Source organism: Gambusia affinis, linkage group LG02 (assembly GCF_019740435.1).
Source record: "Gambusia affinis linkage group LG02, SWU_Gaff_1.0, whole genome shotgun sequence".
In the NCBI taxonomy this organism is placed as follows: domain Eukaryota; kingdom Metazoa; phylum Chordata; class Actinopteri; order Cyprinodontiformes; family Poeciliidae; genus Gambusia; species Gambusia affinis.
The window spans coordinates 7,769,136-7,788,496 of record NC_057869.1 but is presented as its reverse complement, the minus strand read 5'-3'; the positions used below and the strand labels follow the sequence as shown (position 1 = coordinate 7,788,496).

Sequence of the window (19,361 nt, the reverse complement as noted above, 5' to 3'; positions counted from 1 at the left end):
ACCTAATCAAACACTTGTGTTGAACTCACCCATATACAAGCAAATTCTTCTCCACTCTGAAGCACTCTGTGCGGCCGTAACTGTTGAGGCGATCGTTTCTTCTGAGCTTCGGCTTGGTCTCATCGCTGTCACTTTCACCCTCTGACAGCTCTGCCAACTCATCTTTGGTGGCACTGAAAGGTCTCGTCTGCTTTCTTACACGAGGAGTGTCGATCACTAAGCTGTTCTGTGGTGGAGAGGACGATAAGTTTTCAGGAAATTCACCTTCTAGGTTTATTCAACACTGTCCAAGTAAAGGCTAATCTTTTTTAAATCTGCATCCACTGTAGTGCGGCACTTACTCTGCCATTGACCATATCCATATCAATGTCAGCTTTCTTGGCCCACTTGTCCCAGAAATTAGGGTCATCCAGAGAGATGTCTGTGCGGTTTCCAGATGCTACAAAGCTGGCCTGAAAGCACAAGCAAAGTTAATTTGAACACTTTTCAGATTTCTTGCTGACTCAGGATGAAAATTTGGCAAATTATACAAGAATTGAGAGCGAGTATGATATTTGTTATTTGAACACTTTTCTCCTTAGTATTGTTTACCTTGGCAAAAGTGGATCCTCGTCCCTCAGACTCAATTGTGATGGTCTTTGTCCTACGCTGAAGGATCTGGTCAATGTCCTCCTCACAGAATTTGGCCCCTTCATCTTCCTCATCCATGATGGCTCCATAGGCGCCACGTCGCAACAGATCTTCAATCTCTTTCTTGGACAACTGCTGCTGTGCAGCCTAAAGAAAGAACGCTCAGTTATTGTAAATAAATTCACAAATGCATTTCATTATTTACTACAAAACACTGAAACTAAATGTCACCAAGACACACATCCAAGTGCACACATGTTGGATTGTTTAAAAATCTGCAGCCCCTGATGTAACCCCAGCTGCTGTTTGGTATGCAAATATGCTGAGCCGACCAGATGTAGAAAAACAACTCAACCTCCATATAGTTCATTTAATTCTCAAAGGGACTCAAACTGCAGCTCAACATCCACCTACACTCTACACACACTGCTGACACACTTCCTCGTAAACAGATTAAACTAATAGGATCAGTTACACAGGGAGAAAATTTCAGCAGTGACTCTCATACTTTACTTTTTTTAATTAACTTGACATATTAATTGTTTTCCATATTTTCTGGTCTATTTAAGTATTAAGAAACATTACGTTTATTTTTATTTTTATTTTAAAATATTGAAAATTTATTCATGTATGAATTACTTAACCAATTTCACTTTAATCCATTAATTATCTGCAGAAAACGACAATAGGAAAGGTGATTATTTTGGCAAAAACTTTTCTTTCTTTGTGTGATAATCAGATCTGAGCCAAGTAGAATAAAAATGCACCCAATGTAACAAATATTTTCAAAAATAAATATATATTTTTTGATAATGAATAAAATGGAGTGTCTTGCAGAAGTATCCACTTAAGCTTCTCCACATTTGTCATGTTACAACCACACACCTCAATGCACTTTAATAGGATTATAAGTGGTACAACACCACAGTAGCACATAATTGTGTAGTGGGAGGAAAGTTGTAGAAAATATTTACATTTTTTACAAATTAAAAAAAATCTGAAAAGTGTTGGGTGCAAAGGTATTTGTCAACTTCACTTTGATGCCACAAAATAAATTCCAGTGAAACATGTTGCCTTCACAAATAACCTACAGGTTTAAGTAGGTTTAAGTTATACAACAGTATCCCAAACCTTGGACATCTCACAAAGTTCTGTTCAATCCATTCTGCAGAAATAGATTGAGAATGGCACATCTGCAAACCTACCAACACATTGCAACTAAAATGACATTGATGGCATCAATCAGAGCAGCAGCCCAGAGGTCTGTGGTAACCCTGGAGACACAGCAGGGATCCACAGCTCAAGTGGGAAAATCAGTTGACAGGACAACTAGTAATCATAGATTCAACAAATGTGGCCTTTATGAAAGAGTTCCTTGAAGAGAACCCAGTGTTGGTAGAAAGCCTGGTAGAGTTTTCTTGAAAGATTATCACATTCAAGTAGGAGGCGTGGCAAACAACTGGAACAGGTGATTTAGTCAGATGAGAACAAAATTCAAGCTTGGCCTACATGCAAAATCATATGTGGAGAAGAAAAACTAACACTACACATCACCCTGAACACACCACCTTCACAGTGAAACAATACTGTGCGGATATTTTTCTTTCACCATTGCCAGTGTTGGTCAGTGTGGAGCTAAATACAGGAAAATGATGTAAGGAAACACTTGGAGGTAGAAAAAAATTTAAGACTTGGGTAAAGGTTCGCCTTCCAGCATGACAATAACCATAAACGTACACCTTGAACTTCAGTACAACTGTTTAAATAAACGCATATCCATGTGGCAAATTGGCCCAGTCAAAGCAAAGCTCCTATTCCAGTTGCAAATCTGTGGCAAGAACTGAAAATTTAAAAAAAAAATTTCCTTCACAATTGTGCATAGAAAATCCCATAAAACAAATCAAAGTTGCTTTTTATAACAGTAAAAGGTCATGAAAGCTTTTGCAAGGCACTGTATAGTAAGCAGCTGCATGGTTTATGTGTTTTATAATCGAGATAACTCATCGTCTCACCCCTCCTCCCGTTCCTCCTCCAAGACTGTTGTCACGGCCACTCATGCTCTGCAGCACTGCTTTGTCCAGTCCCAGCTTCAGGCTGGCGCGGTCAAACATTTCTCGCTCGTACGAGTTCCTGGTGATAAGTCGGTACACCTTCACCGCCTTGTTCTGACCGATTCGATGACAGCGAGCCTGAGCCTAGAGGGAAAAACAAATGGGTAAATATGTACTCAAGGCAAAAAAATGCTCAACTGTACTTTTAACTTGTTTGGCATCTGTTCTTAGTATAATATTCATAGGTAGATGACATGATTTCTTTACCTGCAGGTCGTTTTGAGGGTTCCAGTCAGAGTCAAAGATGATGCAGGTGTCTGCTGCGGTGAGGTTGATGCCCAGGCCTCCAGCTCTCGTACACAGAAGGAAAACAAAGCGGTCCGAGTCGGGCTTACTGAAGCGGTCAATGGCAGCCTGTCGCAGGTTTCCACGAACACGTCCATCGATGCGCTCATACAAGTACCTACAGCCAAGACGAACACCATGATATAAACTTTATTAATGCTTTTTCTACGACCTTCGTCAACAGACTTTATATGTACCCAAAACTCTGGTTTTATTTTAAACCGTTTTAAACTGGAGAAACAATCTCAAACAGTGCTTCTTCAAAGAGCAGTTGCACTCTTTCACAGCGTGGCCATTCTCACCCCCTCCCACATCCGAACCCTCTGCCCTCCCTGGAGAAATCCACTTCCACTCTGGTGAAACCTCATAGACTCTCCAGCTTGTCTGATGTGGTGGAACCCCGAGGGCATCTGTAACCTGCTACTGAACCCTGTCCGAGGTCGGAGCTGCTCAGCTCCTCACATGCTTACAACCGTTTCAGGTTTGCTCCACATTCTGGCGTGAAGCCAGAGCAAAGAGAGAGAGAAAGGAAGGCGAGGAGACATAAAAGCAATCAGAAGATGATGAGGAAAAAAAAATATTAAAAATCTGCAAGCAAGAAAGTGGAAAACCAGAAGAGAAGAGGCATACACCCAGACTCTTGGCTATAAGTTGTAAATTCTTAAACGGTTTTATATTTCATAGCCAACAACCCATTTCAGGTTTTAAGGAGACTTCAGAGCTATACCAAAGACATCACATAACAGAAACGCCAACCACCCACACAGTGTAAGGCAAACAAGATGAGAGCTTATGATACTTTGATTTAAAAGCTATACTGAAACTCTACAAATCAGCTTTCGGATAATTGTCAGTATTTACCAACAGCTCCTGTTGACGCCTTGTGGAGTAAAACACTTTTAATACTGAGGCCTATTTGCAGAATGTAAACAATTTTAAAAAGAGTGATTTTATACAAAAAAGTGCTATATTGGAAATCTTTTCATGAACATTTGCATGACTGCAACGTTTGGTGATGAAAGCAAGATAAACTATAATTCTAGTTCAGGTGTTCAGTGTTTATCTAGTTCTCTGTATTTACATTCTTGTCTCCTGTGTCTCGTAGAGAACAATCCAACAATCTACCGTCATCTCTTCTTTTCTACATGCAGCCATTTAATCTGTGGAAATTTACAGTTATGATAAAGTTGCTCCAAAAATTTAAATTGTTTTTCCTCCTAATAAGAATGTGGTAAATAGTGTGTTACATTCAACAGACGTTACCTTTTCTGAATGAGGTAGTCTTCCAAGATATCCAGACAGCGCACCATTTGGGAGAAGATGAGCACCTTATGTCCTCCTGCTTTCATCTTGGGCAGCAGTTTGTCAATGAGGACCAACTTTCCAGCAGACTGCACCATCGCCTGCAGGTGAAAGTCAGCGGCAGTGGAATTGTGTACTTCCCTGAAATCCTCTAGGATCTTCTCTTCCGCCCCTAAAGTAGCAAAGACACAAATCTGTCAGCAATGCTGTATTTAACATGCTTAAGTTTAATTTCTTCTAATAATTCAACTCAGTTTATCCCTGAAATCCAGGTAAGGCACAAGATGTTTAAATCCTTTTTGGGCAAAATAAATGACTAAAAAAATGTGTGGGCTTGAGCAAAAACACAAGAGGTATTCATGATACTAGAACCTTGGCATATTGTGTCATTTTACAACCTCAAACCTTACAGAATTTAAATGGGATTTCATGAAATATACCAACACAAAGTGGTCTATAATTGTAAAGTCGAAAAAGATAATTGTTAAGGACTTCAAGATAAGGTTTGTTGTGAATTAGCACTACATAAATAGCCTGAATTGAATAAAAACACATTCAAACTGTTATTTTTATAAATAGAAATGAGAAAAGTTAAGCAGTATTGAGAAAAGTTCAGTATTGAGCCCCCTTGACTGAATCCAACTCAGTGTCAGCAACTGCCTTCAGAAGCCACCTAATTAGTAAACTGAGTCCATCTGTTTGCAATTTAATCTCAGTATACATACAGCTGCTCTGTGAAGGCCTCAGAGGTTTGTTAGAGAACATCAGTGAACAAACAGCACGATGAGCAAAAACACAGAATATAGGCCAGAGCAAAAATGGAGAAGTTCAAAGCACAGTTAGACTATAAAACCTTAACTAAAGCTTTAAACATCTCATAGAGCATTGTTTAATTTATTACCCAAAAATGGAAAGAGTGTGACACATGGCAGAGCAAGGCATGATTATCTGCATAAACTAGTCAGTGAATAAAACTAGAGCATTAATCTGAGAAGCACCAATGAGGCCAATTGTGACTCTGCAGAGATCAACAGTTCAGGACAGGGAATCTGTCAGGCAGCAATTAGTTGAAAGAGTGATAAAGAGTTACCTATTGTGGATAGAAAGTCACTTGCAATCAACCACAAGCCATGTAGTAAAAACAGTAAAAATGCAAAAGAAGATGCTCTGGTCAAATGAGACAAAAACTGAACTTTTTGGGCTGGAATGGGAGGCTGTTCTTTAGTAACAGCCTCCATCCATCCATCAGCTGGATGGAGGAAAATAATCCTGGAAGAAAAGTAGACGATGGCTGGAAAAGGAATTGAGACTGAGAAGCCAGAGCTGCGAAGGAAGGGTGTAGATCAAGGTATATTGATGTGCTAGAATGGCCCAGTCAAAGTCCAGCCTCTTGCAGGCAAAAAACATGAAAAGGATTCAGACACTCTCAAACTAATCTGATTAAGTTTGGGTAATTTTGAAAACAATGGGGACAAAATGTACTAGTCAGACATTCAAAGGTTCAGGTGGTTCTACAATGTGTTGACTTATAAATGCATGAACGTTTTAATGAAATAAAATTTCTGCATCTTTTGCATTCAACTTCACAGTTCAGTCATACTTTGTGTCGGTCTTCAATGAAATATAATAATATTTGTTACTATAATTTGAGAAAACGTTGAAAAGGTCTTGGAGTTTTAGCACTTTTGAAACAAACTGTAGATATTATACGCACTGAAAGGTTGACAATTTTAGCAACTCTGTATCGACTTACCTTTTATGAGGTAGGGGTGGTTACAACACTTTCTTAATTCCATCATGGTGTTGACCAGGTTGGGCATATTTGACTGGCCAGCTCCTTTAGCCAGGAAGGAGAAATTCTTCTCCAGGATGGCGCGATAGTATTTTTTCTGGATGTTGGTGAGCTCCACCTCAATGATGGTTTCCTCTTTGGGAGCCAGCTTCTTCTCCACGTCTTCTTTCAAACGACGCAGCATCATGGGCTTCAGGATGCCCTGAAGCTTTTGCACCTGTGGGCCAAATGGGTCACACAGTGAAGCAGCTGCATGTACAGGTGCAAGTTTAAAAATGCAGCATCATATGCACCGTTTTATTTTTTTTCCCCGTTTATTCATATCTCTTACAAAAGATTATGTAATGAAACTGTGTCACTTCTCAATATGAGGGTAAACATTTTCTGTGGCTTTTAGATCTAGCATCACATGCTGAGTTCTTGCTGTTACAAATAATTCTATGGGACTCCATGCTGAGAGACTGTGGGAGGAAAAACTACCTGCACTAAGATGACAACTGATATGTTTTTGGGACCACAGAGAAAAATATGTTTTATGCTGTTCTATATCTGTGAGCTCACCTGCTCCTCTGTCTTGAGGTCACCAAACTCCTGCATGAAGTTGTTCTCAGAGGGGAAGCGTGCCGGCTCCAGGAAGTGGAGGAGACTAAAAAGCTCCTCCACTGTGTTTTGCAGAGGCGTACCCGTCAGAAGGACTTTGTGCTCCTTAAAGACGAGGAAAGAAACACCACAAATTAAAACTGTGTTCAGCTTAAGCTGCAGAGCACTATTTTATTCTTGAATCATTTCCGCACCAGGTTCATGAGTTTGAAGCCCTCGAGCAGCTTGCAGTTCTTGTTCTTAAGACGATGGGCCTCGTCGATGATCACACAGCGCCACTCGATGGCATTGAGCTCGGGACAGCCGCCCAGGATCATCTCAAACGTGGTGATCACAGCTTGGAACTTGTAGGCACCTCGAATCACGCGACCCTGAAACACGTGGATGGAACTTGTGATGCTTCAATCAGACCGGCATCAGAACTGGCCAATTTCTTAATTAGTGTGAATTGGCACTGCGTAAATAAACTGACGTAAACTGAAGCCCTTTATTTTCTCCTTTTCTTTTGTGAGGAAATCTTTTCTAGCAGAAGTATATAGGCACCTGCATGTTGAGTCTTACTGCTGTTTATTTGTTGTCTGTCTGGGGAGGCTTTGCATTGCCACGCCTCTCCATTTGTATCTATTGCCTTGACAACAGCCCTCCAGAGATCCTCTGTTATCCTTTAGCTTTTCCCTCCCCTCCTCCAACAGCCAGCCAGCCGGCAGACGACTGGAGGAGCCACTCGTTCAGATATGCTTGAACAGCAATGACAGTGAGCTCCCCTTGGAGAGTGCTATGACATCACAGGCTGCCTTGGAGACAGCCGGGTGGCGGCTCCGTTCTCTTCTCTCCCTTACCTTAATTCCTGTTACGGTTCGTCTGAACACTAAAAGCTCCTAACTGCCTGATGCAAAATATCACATGCCCTGTCAACCACAGACAGCCTCTGTCCAAGGCTCACTAACTACCTCATAGTCTACTTATTGCAGCACAAGCACCCCTCTCTGGTTCTTGTTAAATGCCATCTTGCTAATGCAAAGCTCATTAAAATGATCTCACCACCAACAGAGGAAAAGGTTTGCTTTCATGGAAAAAAAAAAATCTATTGTGCAATTTGAAAGATTGAAGTGAAATCTACCCAGCATAGCACCCCTTTAATTCAGGGGTGTCCAAAGTGTGGCCTGAGGGCCATTTGCAGCCCTCTGAAGGATATTAGCTGTTCCAAAGGAGCAAATCTGAACTCCAAGCATAGGTGGTTGATACAGATAGATATATTTTCCACATCTTTTACATTTACATAACATTTCTTAAAAATATATTATGTACAAATAATAGATTACCATTTATTAATAAGGTTTTTGCATTCATCTTAATTTTGGAGTAAAGTAGAACAACAAACATTTATCCACTTTTTCCTAAAAGTAAATTTGATGTAATTGTTTTTAAATCTAAATATTTAAAAATGATGGGTCTTTTTACATTAATTTTCTACCAAAATCTGACCATTTTGTTAATTTCAATAGGATTGAAATTGCTTAGTTTACAAATGAGCAGCTAAAATTTAAATTAAAAAAATCACCACAGATTGGGTTTAAAATTAAGTAAAAAAGAAAAAAAGCTAATTTTTAGAGGCCTCAAGTGCTTTCAATTCAGTGTTTGCGCACAGACCTCATATATTCTACTAATGCAATAAACACGCCTTCCTGGGGCATGAACCTTGACCTACGTTAGTCGCTTTTCTCCAGGAGTGTGCTAGATTGTCATTCATATATCTGAACTAGATTTTTTTTCTAATTCTGAAATTTATATGGTTTTAAAGCATGTCATGTTGTTATTCAAAGCTGCTTCTGATTTATTGGTTAGTCCCACATGATGACTCCTCCCTCAGAAGCAAAGAACTTTGGAATCCAAGACAAAGATTTGTATAATCAGGTCAGAAAAGCCGTAACTTTTTAATAATCACTTCTATTATATGCGGTTTTTGTTGTTTGTTTGCATCATGCAAAATCTTTGTTTTAAAGCAATCTTTGACAGACTGACGACCTCTCAATAAAATGAAAGTTTAGTTCTTGCAACCAAGTAATAGGTCATAAAACTCATTCTTTGCCCTTGTGAGATACTGATAAAATATTGATGCATTTTATATTATAATCAGTTTATGCAACAGCATTTTTCATATTCATTCCAGTCAGAAAATGCCCTCCATAAGAGTAGCTTCTAGAAAATGATTGTTCTCTGTTTATTATTCATAATAATTATTTGCATTTCTTTGTTTCATTAATAATTAAATAGAAATTATCACAAATAAACACAAATTTAATACCTAATTTTGTTAGCAGTTACTTGTGTTATAGGCCTTTCACAAGTTTTAGATGAAGAGTAATTATTGATAGCTTTCAAATAATGTTTAAGCTTGATAAGTATACAAACATCTTACTAGATCTGTAACAAATATCCCTGAGATTGTTTTGATGTATTTAGCAACAAAAAATATAATATAACTTATGACTACAGTAAAGCCACAGAAATACTAGCCTTTCCTCTCAACTTACCCTGCAAAACCGTTTCACTCATGTATGAAATCAAGTATTTTTAAATAAAAGAGACACTGATATAACCAAGGTCTTGCATTAGTGAAAGAGAATGTGAAGTGTTTCTAGCTTTGTGTTAAATATGGTAATCACGTCCTGCCAAGCGTTTCAATGCGACTCGTTGTAGCCAGACCTGATATTCTGATTCATATAATTACATGGCTCACAGAATTTAGCGTTGCTGACAGTGCTGCTGTTTTCTAAAGAACATTTTGATTAAATTAATCAAAGTGAATCACTGCTTTCCACTTTAAAGTTCAGCAGAATGGTGCTGCTTTTTGTTCAACTGTCTTTAGAAGGTACATTAGATGTAGCTCAATCTTGGAAAAAGGCTCCAGAATCTTTTAAGATATCTGGTGTTAGATAACCGAGATATGCTGGATGACCTGTAGTCTTCCTAAGTGTATCTCATGGAGGTTTTTCTGGGGAAGCCGAAAAACACTGAACGGGGCACAAACTAATTTAGACTAAAATCTACATTATAGACATGATAGTGACAATACTTTACCTGTGCATCTCTGAAATACATCTCATACTGCTGCAGCATCTGCCTGCTGATCATGCTGCCGTGGTAAACGATGACATTAAGGTGAGTCCAAGTATGAAACTCTCGCTCCCAGTTTGCAATAGTAGAGAGGGGGGCGATGATGAGAAAGGGCCCTTTGATGCCGATACGATGGATCTCTTCCAGGAATGTGATTGACTGGATGGTCTTTCCCAGGCCCATCTCGTCAGCCAAGATGCAGTTGCGCCTGATGGATGTTAGGGGGAAAAAAATGGTTAGTGGGGTAAACCGTGCAATGTGGCTGCTTTAATGATGTGCGTAGGTTGGGCTGCAGGAGAGATTCCCACATCGCTATATCACAGAGAAAGTGTTGTGCATTCATCATGAGACTGTGTACAAAGGGGGAAAAAACTATTCCCAAGACACAAAAACAATAAACTACAAACAATGAGGGAGAAAACAACATCATCAGCAGTAATCACAGTATTTAAAAAAAAACCCAACAAAAAAAAACATTGGAAATCCAGCATAATCTCTCTGCTGTGTGGTGTGCTCCTGCAATCCATTTATTCAGCTGTCCAGTGGGTGGGGGTATAATGTCTTGATGCTAATTGCAACGTGCAGATATTCCCACTGGCCTCTTAAGCAGCCCTCGAGTTTTGATGAATCTCTCTGCGTAGGCATATGCTAACTCCTGCACGCTCACACATAACTAAACCAATTCCCAGGGTTAATGCATGCGCCGACACTTCACTCCAGATGCATAGCATTGCTTTTGTGATTGTGGATGAAGAAAAGCAACCGGTTGTGCATTTGGGTGCACCTCAACAGCAAATCTGACTCTCTTCCTGACCCCAAGCAGTCTAAATAGGAAACCTGCATGTGAGGACTGTGAGGCATAAGCAGGAAAGCTCATCCATTATTCATGACCTGTAATCTCAAAACACCCAGATCTTTCTAGAAAAGTACAATCGCAAGCAGAATATATCCGTTTAGTTGGGCATCTTTAATACATTTGAACTGTGAAATGTTATTTTATTTAAACACTTGTGTAGTGTCATAGTTACACAAAGCAATAGTTGACTATATCAAGGTTTCTGTAGGCTTCACCTCATCAAATTTAAGACCTTTTAATGAATGAATTTAAGGCCTACATCTCTACAGAAATGTTTGAACTTCATCCAGACAGATGAAAATAAATTTACACTTCCCCATCCATGATAGATGCCAAATAGCTAGCAAGGACATGTCAGCAGTAAATTGCCGGTAGCCTCAACCACCTCAAGTTACAGAACACAATGAAGATGTTGGCTTGTGACTCAAACTTTTGCCTGACAGAAAAGCCCCGTGAGAAAAAAATACATAAAATATACAAGATTTAATAGTCCTGCTGAAATAAAAGTTAAGATCTGTGATTAACGTATTTAAGCCCAACTTACTTCCTTTTTTAATGAATTTCAGACATGATAACCCCTTAATGTTAGATACATAAAAAAAATACTTTGTAAGTAAATCCATGGGGATGGCACTCCGGCCATCCCCATGGATTAAAACTGACCTGTTGTACCAGTTGAAAAGAAGCCAGTTGACTCCCTCCAGCTGGTAATCCCTGAGAGTGTTGCCATTTCTGTACTCCCTCGACTGCTCCCTCTTCTTCCAAAGGTTGGCTGGAGGCCGCTCCTAAGAGACAAAACGGATAACATTACATTTAGATTTTGGATCAAAACTCAGAGTTTTCTAAAACTACTTCAAACTGACAAAAAAATTTCAAAAGCACTCAAAACTTGTTTATCTACTGGATTTTGTCAGGGGTTTTGGTTCTTTCAAGCAGGAAGAATTTGAGAAAAACTTTTTACATATTTAAAACATACTAATATCAGAAAAGCTGTTGCTGATCAGAGAAGAAATCAGCAAGATGTTGGGAAGCACTGCTTCGTCGTACCACTCTGCGCGAGTCTGGCTTGACTGCCTGCAGCCGCTCAAACTCTTCAATTTTGCTCTGATCGACGTCGTCCTTCAGCTCCCATGTGCTGTCCTCATAAGGCAGAGAACACCACTTCACCAGGTAGTACACCACTTCCTGCAGCAGACACAGGACAATGAGCACTGGAAATGACTAGAGCGAGGCTAAGCTTTGCTTTTGTAGCATTTTCAAAGGCTGTGAGGCAGCCCATTAGGCTGGCCTTGGGCACTTCTATGATTCATAGATATCATTACAGGCTCGAAGATATCAAAAGGAAAAAAAAAAACAAAAGTCAGAAGGGATAAAACATTTTCAGCAACAAAAACTAAGAGCACACGCGCTACTCTGATATGTGCTTAACAGAGAAAATTTACTCTACCTCTCCTGTGTCTTTGTCCTCGCAGTACGACACTTCGAGCACTCTGTCGACTTCCACATAGTCTGGGTTGAAAGGTTCCTCATCCATCTGAGAGGAACAGAAGATACAAAAACAGAAAGAGCAGATGCTAAGTAAAAGAACAAATCAAAATCCCACGCACCATCTGGAAACAGAGAAACAACTCTCCTGTATTGGCTCAGTAAGTAAATAAATTCAAATCAATGCACACAGATGTGCCATTCCACAGATATCAAACAGAAAGCTTTTTAATATCCACACCCACCTCCATCACATGCATAATGAAAACAATTGTCATAAATGATGTAATAATATAAAAAGAACAATCCTCTTATTTGAAATCTTAGAATGAGGAAATATAAAGCGGTGTGCAAATAAATGGAAGAGTCTGTTTGCACACATATACACATGCAGCCTTACATCTGTGAAGAAGAGCGCCCTCTGTGCTTGTTTCATCTTGAAGCGTTTGATCTTCTGCTGAATCCTCTTGTCCTTTTCTAGCTGCTGCTCAGTGGCCCATTCACAGTGGAGGTAGGAACTGACAAACACAAAGGGAGACAACCATGAAAATCTGCTTTTACACACTGCTCACATCACCGGAGGGCGATCGGATTTTCTCACTGGCCTTATGTTTCAAATCATCTCAGTCATTTTTAAGTGAGAAAAATAAACAGTGCCATTAACATGTTCATCATTTTTATTATTTGGCAGAAGGGAACAGAATCTCGCTCATCACAGCTCAGTGATTTCAGAGGCTGCTTCAGGCTTTTGGAAGAAAAATTAATTTGAGCTATGAAAGCTGTCCTAAAGATGTTTATACATGTAGTGGAGTTTCCTTAGATTTTACCTTTTTCTCTACTTCACTTTTCTCCAGGTCTCTTTATTATGTCAAAACAACTCCATTTCCATAGGTGGTGTCCGAAAAGTGTCAAAGTATGAAGAATAAATGATGGCTGGTTGTTTTTAGAACGTCTGTTAATATTAAAACTACCATTATGTCAAAAAAGGTCTAGAAAATTATATCTACAAAATGAACCTCAATCCTAATTTATTATATCTAAAGCAACAGGAAGTTGACACTTTTGGTCTCACCAAGTGTAAAAAATGTTTTAGAAAAAGCTAATTTCTTTTTCCATTAGCTCTATGACCTAAGCCCTCTTCTGATTGGAGGATCTGCCCCTTCTTATGACTCCTTCCCAAGAAGCTTAGGCTCTCTGGTGAGCTGCTGAGTTCCACTCAGAAGAAATGTTAAACTTCATCGAGAAGTTTTTACCTGTTAGATAATTATTCATGCTTTTGCGATTTGATTACCATAAATGTTTTCATTCTCAGCATATTGTCTCTTCCCAAAGCTTTGCAGGATTCAACTTTTCGTCCATCAACCTGGGATGTCTGTTCAGTATAACTTTATAACTTCCATTTAAAGTATTTCCTTTTGTATCCAACGAGATTTCAGAACCAAAGCCAGAAACCAGCAACACATCAACAACTGAAACCAACAGTCATGCCTGTTTCTGAGTTACCTTTTGGCCAAGAGAGGGAACTAGCAGAATAATGAGAAGTCCAGTTGGTTTCATGAGTGAAATGACCCGATTTCAAACCAGAGAGACATACTCAACTTTTTCTTTAAACGGTGGTTTAAGCCCAAGTGGTTCAAGGACTCTGCCTTTCTCCTTTTAATGCCATACTTTAACTTAAAATTAGGGAGTGGAATCAAAACTAGACCCAAGTTTTTCATTATTTTTACATCTTCAAGCAGTTTCTGTATTTTGAATGTTTCATTTCTCGTCATTAAAACATAAAAGGCTGTTTTAGACAAGGAGATGTCTGTGTGACCAATAATATCTGGAAATAAAATCATTATTTGTACAATGCTGTTTTTCCCCAGACTTGGAAAGTATTTAATTCAATTAAATAAAGTACTTTAACTCAATTATGTTTCAAAGCCACGAAAAAGTTTCTCATTTAGCTTGAATGTTAAAACTTTAGGCAGGACAGCAGAGAAACTGAAGAAACAGATAATATTAGTTCCTTCATGGTTTTATGTTCAATTAGAATTTTACATAGACAAATAAAGATCAACAATAGAAAATGAAACTTACTAGTTTTTGTATTTTACAAAAAACTCTTCCACTTCTACCATTACCCCTGGAGATACCTAGAAGAGGTTTAAAGTAACAAAAACGCCAATAAGTATAACAGAAAAATAGAAGTTAAAAACAATTTAATTTTAATAATGGCTGATGAGAATAGGGTGATGTGTAATTACCTCTTTCTTCATGATACGAGAAGACATGATTTTGTCAACAATAGCAGCATCCTCCTCTGTCGGATTCTCCTGAGGGACAGTGAAGACTTAGGTCTCATGTTTAATTAGTCTCCAGATCAGACAACTTAAAATGAAGCCATGTTTAGGCAACAGAAACTCAGGTCAGATATTTCCCACAACGTACAACAGAGAAATCTCATAAACAAGAGGTGGAAAAAACAGTCCCATTATGTCTCTCAATATGACTTAAATAAAACATTGTAAGGAAAATAGATTTTACATTACAATGTGATGTAAACCTGAGTTTTCTAGTTATATTTTTGTGGAAAGCAGTCATAATTTCCAAAATATTGCAAATATATTTTCATTCATGTGAGAAACTGCAACAAATTGGATTCCTTTTGAAGTCTACAAAAAAAAAATCAAGCAGGATTTATGAGAAGGAAAATCAGCCAACTCTGCTTAATCCATCAAAATATTGATTGTTTTTCTTTGAAAAGGAAATGGTTTCACTAAGACTTGTACAATCTGGGAAAAATGTTTTGCATCGAGCTCTACTGGCTCATAATATTAACTGTAATAATGTCGCCCTCGCAAAAAATGCATAGGTAGTTATATTTCTGCTATATTTATATAGTAATAACTGTATTCTCATTACACATGATTGCATAAGCACCACACTGTTCATTTCTGTCCAACTCCCACATCTTTTTAGTTGCAAGGCTACCAAATCACTGAAGAGGCTCAAAGTAATTGTAATTAAGCTTTTTTTTTCTTTCAGGTATAATTAGTGGGAAGCATTTGTGGAGCATTTACAGTCATCATAATATCATGCAGCAGCAGGAGTTCTTCTCTTTCCCTGCCTGCAGCGAAGCAGGTGGTGTATTTCAAAGCTGCAACGGTTTCCACAAGCTGATTTCGTGAAACAAACTTCCTCACAGATCTGAAAACTTGTAAAATTATGCATCCAGGTGGCGAGTGATAGTATTTGGTCAACACTCTTCTCCCCTCGGTTTTCTGTATGTTTTTATGGACAGACCAAATGTATAGCAGAGGTATCTGTGTCACTACCTCCTGACAGAGGTTTTTGTCTTTTACCCATACTGTTTTGGTATGGGTAAAAGCCTGTTAGGACCCAGCTTAGAAAGAAAAATAAGCAATAAAACTGTCCTGTGCAAAATTTGTTTTAACTTTTTTTCATCCAATTTAAGACAAAAACAATAAAAACAGGGAACCTAACCCTTAATAATAAGTTTAATTAGAGCTAAAATAGGAAAAACTTATAGGCTCAGCCTCCCACCATTGGTTTAGTCACCTACATATCGAATGTGGGTCAGTGCACTGCAATTGCTATTTTCAGCTCCATCTCTAGGCTTTGTTTGCTACCTTCTGAGTCGCAATATTGTCTGGTGCTGATAATAAATGTTGCATGAAAAGATGTGTACAGCTCTGATTTGTAGAGTCAGTTGACACTGTAAAAAAAAAAAAAAAATCACGAACATTTGTTCCACTTTTAATATGTGGGGATACTGAGCTGAAAGCAATTTATATTAATAAATGAGTCCAATTTGCTGCGCTGGAAGCTTAGTAAAACCCTCTTGGGTACATTTCTTGGATATTCAAAAGTATTGGTAGTTCAACCAATGTTTAGTAATGATAACAGAAAATTTACTTTGATGTTTAATTTCATCTAACTTGCCAGACACATAAAAGCAGGTGATCTTACAACAAACAGCTGAACAGAAGGGTCCTTGGATGCAGCAGTGTTGCTTTTCTTGGCTTTCACAATAACTTTGACATCCTCATCTGACAATCTGGCCTCCAGCTCTTCAGCATACTTCTTTCTCTTCACCTGACGGTTCGACCGCCTCTTCTAGAGAATCACAATAAAGAAGAGGTCAATTAACATACAGAAGAATAAATTGATACCAATATAACAGGTTCATTTGTTGAAAAAAATAATGCTTTCATACAGGGGCCCTGTGGTTCCATACACAAGGCTGCTTAGTAAGGTTGGAAATGGCTTTATTTATCCTATAAGTCTTTTTTATAATTTCATAGCAGTAATTAATTTAATCGATAGTGCCACCTTGTCATTCAGACAAAGGACCAGGAGTTGATTTTTCATTTACCCCTCAAACAAAATGACCCTCCAAAACTTTTCCTCCCTTTGTCTACTAGACTAGACTCAAATTAGATCAGAAATTTTGATCTTGTAGCTACTGTTTACAACGTTTTACTTTATACATTTCTTTTTTCTACAGACCCCATGTTTGTGTGTGGATAAGGTCCAAATGAACTTCCCATTTTGGACTTTAAAACTGGAATTAGAATTTGAAATAATTTAGTCTTAATTTGCTGAGAATACAACAGGACAAAAATGTATAAAATCAGTTATTTTTGATAAACAATGCATGCTCAATGACTCAGAATTAGAACATTACTTACAAATGTTGAGTCCTATATTTATCTATAAAGAAACTATAACTATCAGAACATTATAGCACAGCAGCTTTTTAACCGAATTATACCGACTGTCAGACTGGGACTCAGTGGCAACAATGTCTTAAATAACTTGGATTAGTTTTGGAGACAAACAAATCTTGATTATGACACATGTAGCAAAAATATGTCCCACTGATTTATTCAAGATCTTTTGAAAATCCGTGGCAAAATAGAATAACCTAAGTTGAAAATTCAGAAGAAAGATTAATGAAAGGGGGAAAAAACAGGAGAGCTTTGAAGTCCAGCTTTTGTCTCTGCCTTCCTGTCAAGGTTTTATAATTATCTTATGCGTGGGCTGCTGCATCCTGCATCAATACAGCCCCTCCTAAAGATAATATGTAGTTAATTAGGAATAAATGCTACTGAGCCAAAGTTAATTAGGTGTGTGTTATAAAATCCCTGAGGAGACAGACCCTTAAATCTGCAAACTCAAGATGACCAGAACCAGAGAGTCAAACCTGCCACTTTCCAACGCAACAAGGACGAAGCCCTGAGGAAACTAGGCTTCTGTTGTAGCTGTTGGACATGCTACCTCGACTTTTGTCACTCGATCATCTTAAATGAGTCATCAACAGATGCTTTTAATTAAGGCCAGGAGCGCCATCCAACGGGGGTAATTATATCAGAGGATAAAGTCTGGAAAGGTCTCAGAAAACGGGGAGAGGGGTGATGAAGCAAAGCGTGTGCAACAGATTATCCTCATGTCAATTACACGTCAGCAAATTCAACATGAGTTGTTTAAATGACCAAAACATCTGAGCAAATATTTCATTTTGAATAATATCCCCATATCAAATTGAGAATGTGTGTTTAATAAAAAAAAAAAAGGATACCAATGAGGAGGGGGTTTCTGATGCTGTATGGTAGACAGTGCAGCCAGATTGTCAGTTTTCTCCATCATCAACAAACAGAGGAATGTGTACTTGAAATAGCCACCCACTATCTGACCTCTGCATGAACCACATTCAACCCTTTCAAGCTCAAACTAAAGCTGTGAGCCTTCCTCGTTGCCCCACAGCAGCCTGAGCAGCCGTCACCTCACTCAGTGTTGTCAGAACAGTAACAGAAAAAGAGCCAAGTGTCGTCTTTGTGCTCTGTGAGCCAAGGTGCGACACCACAGGCAGCAACGCCTAAACCACATCAGAACCAGATAAAAACTCACTCAGACGCAACTAAGTTCTCACCTGACATCAAAGTGTTAGGAGGAAAATGGGAAAAGTTTTACTATGCCAATGTCATACTGAAAGTTTTGATTAAAAATGACCACTGTTTTGTGTTTTCTGAAAAAAAATAATAAATAAAAAATAAAAATAAAAAATGGAACTCACAGAATCATCATCCTTAGAAGAGTGACGAGGCGGGGGATCATCATCCGACTCCTCCTCTGACGAATCTGGCTTTCGCTTTTTCCTCTTTCCAATCTTGATGACAATTTTCCTAAAAAAGAAAAGGAGAAAAAAAGAAGTAACACCATGAGTGATGAAAACTGCTCTGAAGATTAGAATTATTAAAAATTTCCATGTAAAGAAAGCTCTCTCACTGATATCTAACATTTGGTACCGCTTAGCTCCAAAACTGAAATTTAAGCAGCGGTTTTGGAAAGTAAAACCATGTTGAGGTGTTTAACAAATACCAGCAGCATCCAGCAAAAAATTATATTATCAACCCAATGAACTGGAGAATTCAATAAGGGAAGATCAACACCTGCAAATACTAAAGATGATGATTAATTATAAAAGCTATAGATATACTTTTCAATGCATGAGTTACAATTATCTTGCAATTCCTTTTATTTTCTGCTGGATTAAAAACTACAACCACTATCAAATAAACCTTTAGTCAGAAAAAGGTTGATTCTCACCAGACAGAGTGAGAATCAGTATTTGTACCCAATACAGCTCATGAGAGGCATGAAAGCAAGAAGTCGAGTTTTGTACATAAATGCCTAAACTTTATTCCAGCTGTTTTAGTATTTTACTAGACTGGGCTCCCAAACCGAGGTTTATGCAATGGCTCATCACAGTGAAAACATTCTGCCAAGGAGGAAGTGGCATTTCTTAGAGAATGGCTAATTTTGCAATAAACTTTACTTTCATATGCCTATTCTACTTGCTTAGTGAGTCATATGGGTTACAAGGCTATTTGTGGCAAAATTAAGTAAAGGATAAGAAGATACATCATTTAATGAAGTGAGGCAAAACTGTGTTACAACAGATTTATCACAACAACAGTTAATATGTTATGTGAATTTCAAAGATGATATTAAAGCAAAACCACAAGAGCCTGTGGAGAACGCTCACAGGTATTAGCATGCTTATAATGCTAGCTGTTGGTGTTTCTGGAGCTTTGCATAAACCTCCTTGCATTTTCCACACTATTTATCTTATACAATTTTATACAAGGACAGATTGCTGCTTAATAAGCAATTG

General features: G+C 38.3%; 1 protein-coding gene across 7 annotated transcripts in view; it reads right to left on the bottom strand.

The window, feature by feature from the left end:
* Positions 1 to 19,361, bottom strand: part of chd9 (chromodomain helicase DNA binding protein 9) — an 86,977-nt gene that overhangs the window by 18,444 nt on the left and 49,172 nt on the right. For 6 of the 7 annotated variants that reach the window (XM_044102526.1, XM_044102535.1, XM_044102550.1 and 3 more), the window contains 18 exons: positions 18,261 to 18,369; positions 16,154 to 16,300; positions 14,428 to 14,496; positions 14,261 to 14,316; positions 12,579 to 12,696; positions 12,141 to 12,227; positions 11,741 to 11,878; positions 11,357 to 11,478; positions 9,802 to 10,045; positions 6,915 to 7,091; positions 6,682 to 6,825; positions 6,082 to 6,337; positions 4,290 to 4,500; positions 2,949 to 3,144; positions 2,643 to 2,825; positions 592 to 777; positions 342 to 452; positions 30 to 226 (listed from right to left, as the gene is read on the bottom strand). In XM_044102526.1, the coding sequence (XP_043958461.1) occupies positions 30 to 226; positions 342 to 452; positions 592 to 777; positions 2,643 to 2,825; positions 2,949 to 3,144; positions 4,290 to 4,500; positions 6,082 to 6,337; positions 6,682 to 6,825; positions 6,915 to 7,091; positions 9,802 to 10,045; positions 11,357 to 11,478; positions 11,741 to 11,878; positions 12,141 to 12,227; positions 12,579 to 12,696; positions 14,261 to 14,316; positions 14,428 to 14,496; positions 16,154 to 16,300; positions 18,261 to 18,369 (2,751 nt within the window). The remainder of the gene's footprint in view (positions 1 to 29; positions 227 to 341; positions 453 to 591; positions 778 to 2,642; positions 2,826 to 2,948; positions 3,145 to 4,289; positions 4,501 to 6,081; positions 6,338 to 6,681; positions 6,826 to 6,914; positions 7,092 to 9,801; positions 10,046 to 11,356; positions 11,479 to 11,740; positions 11,879 to 12,140; positions 12,228 to 12,578; positions 12,697 to 14,260; positions 14,317 to 14,427; positions 14,497 to 16,153; positions 16,301 to 18,260; positions 18,370 to 19,361) is intronic. The other variant, XM_044102541.1, reaches the window with a different exon arrangement.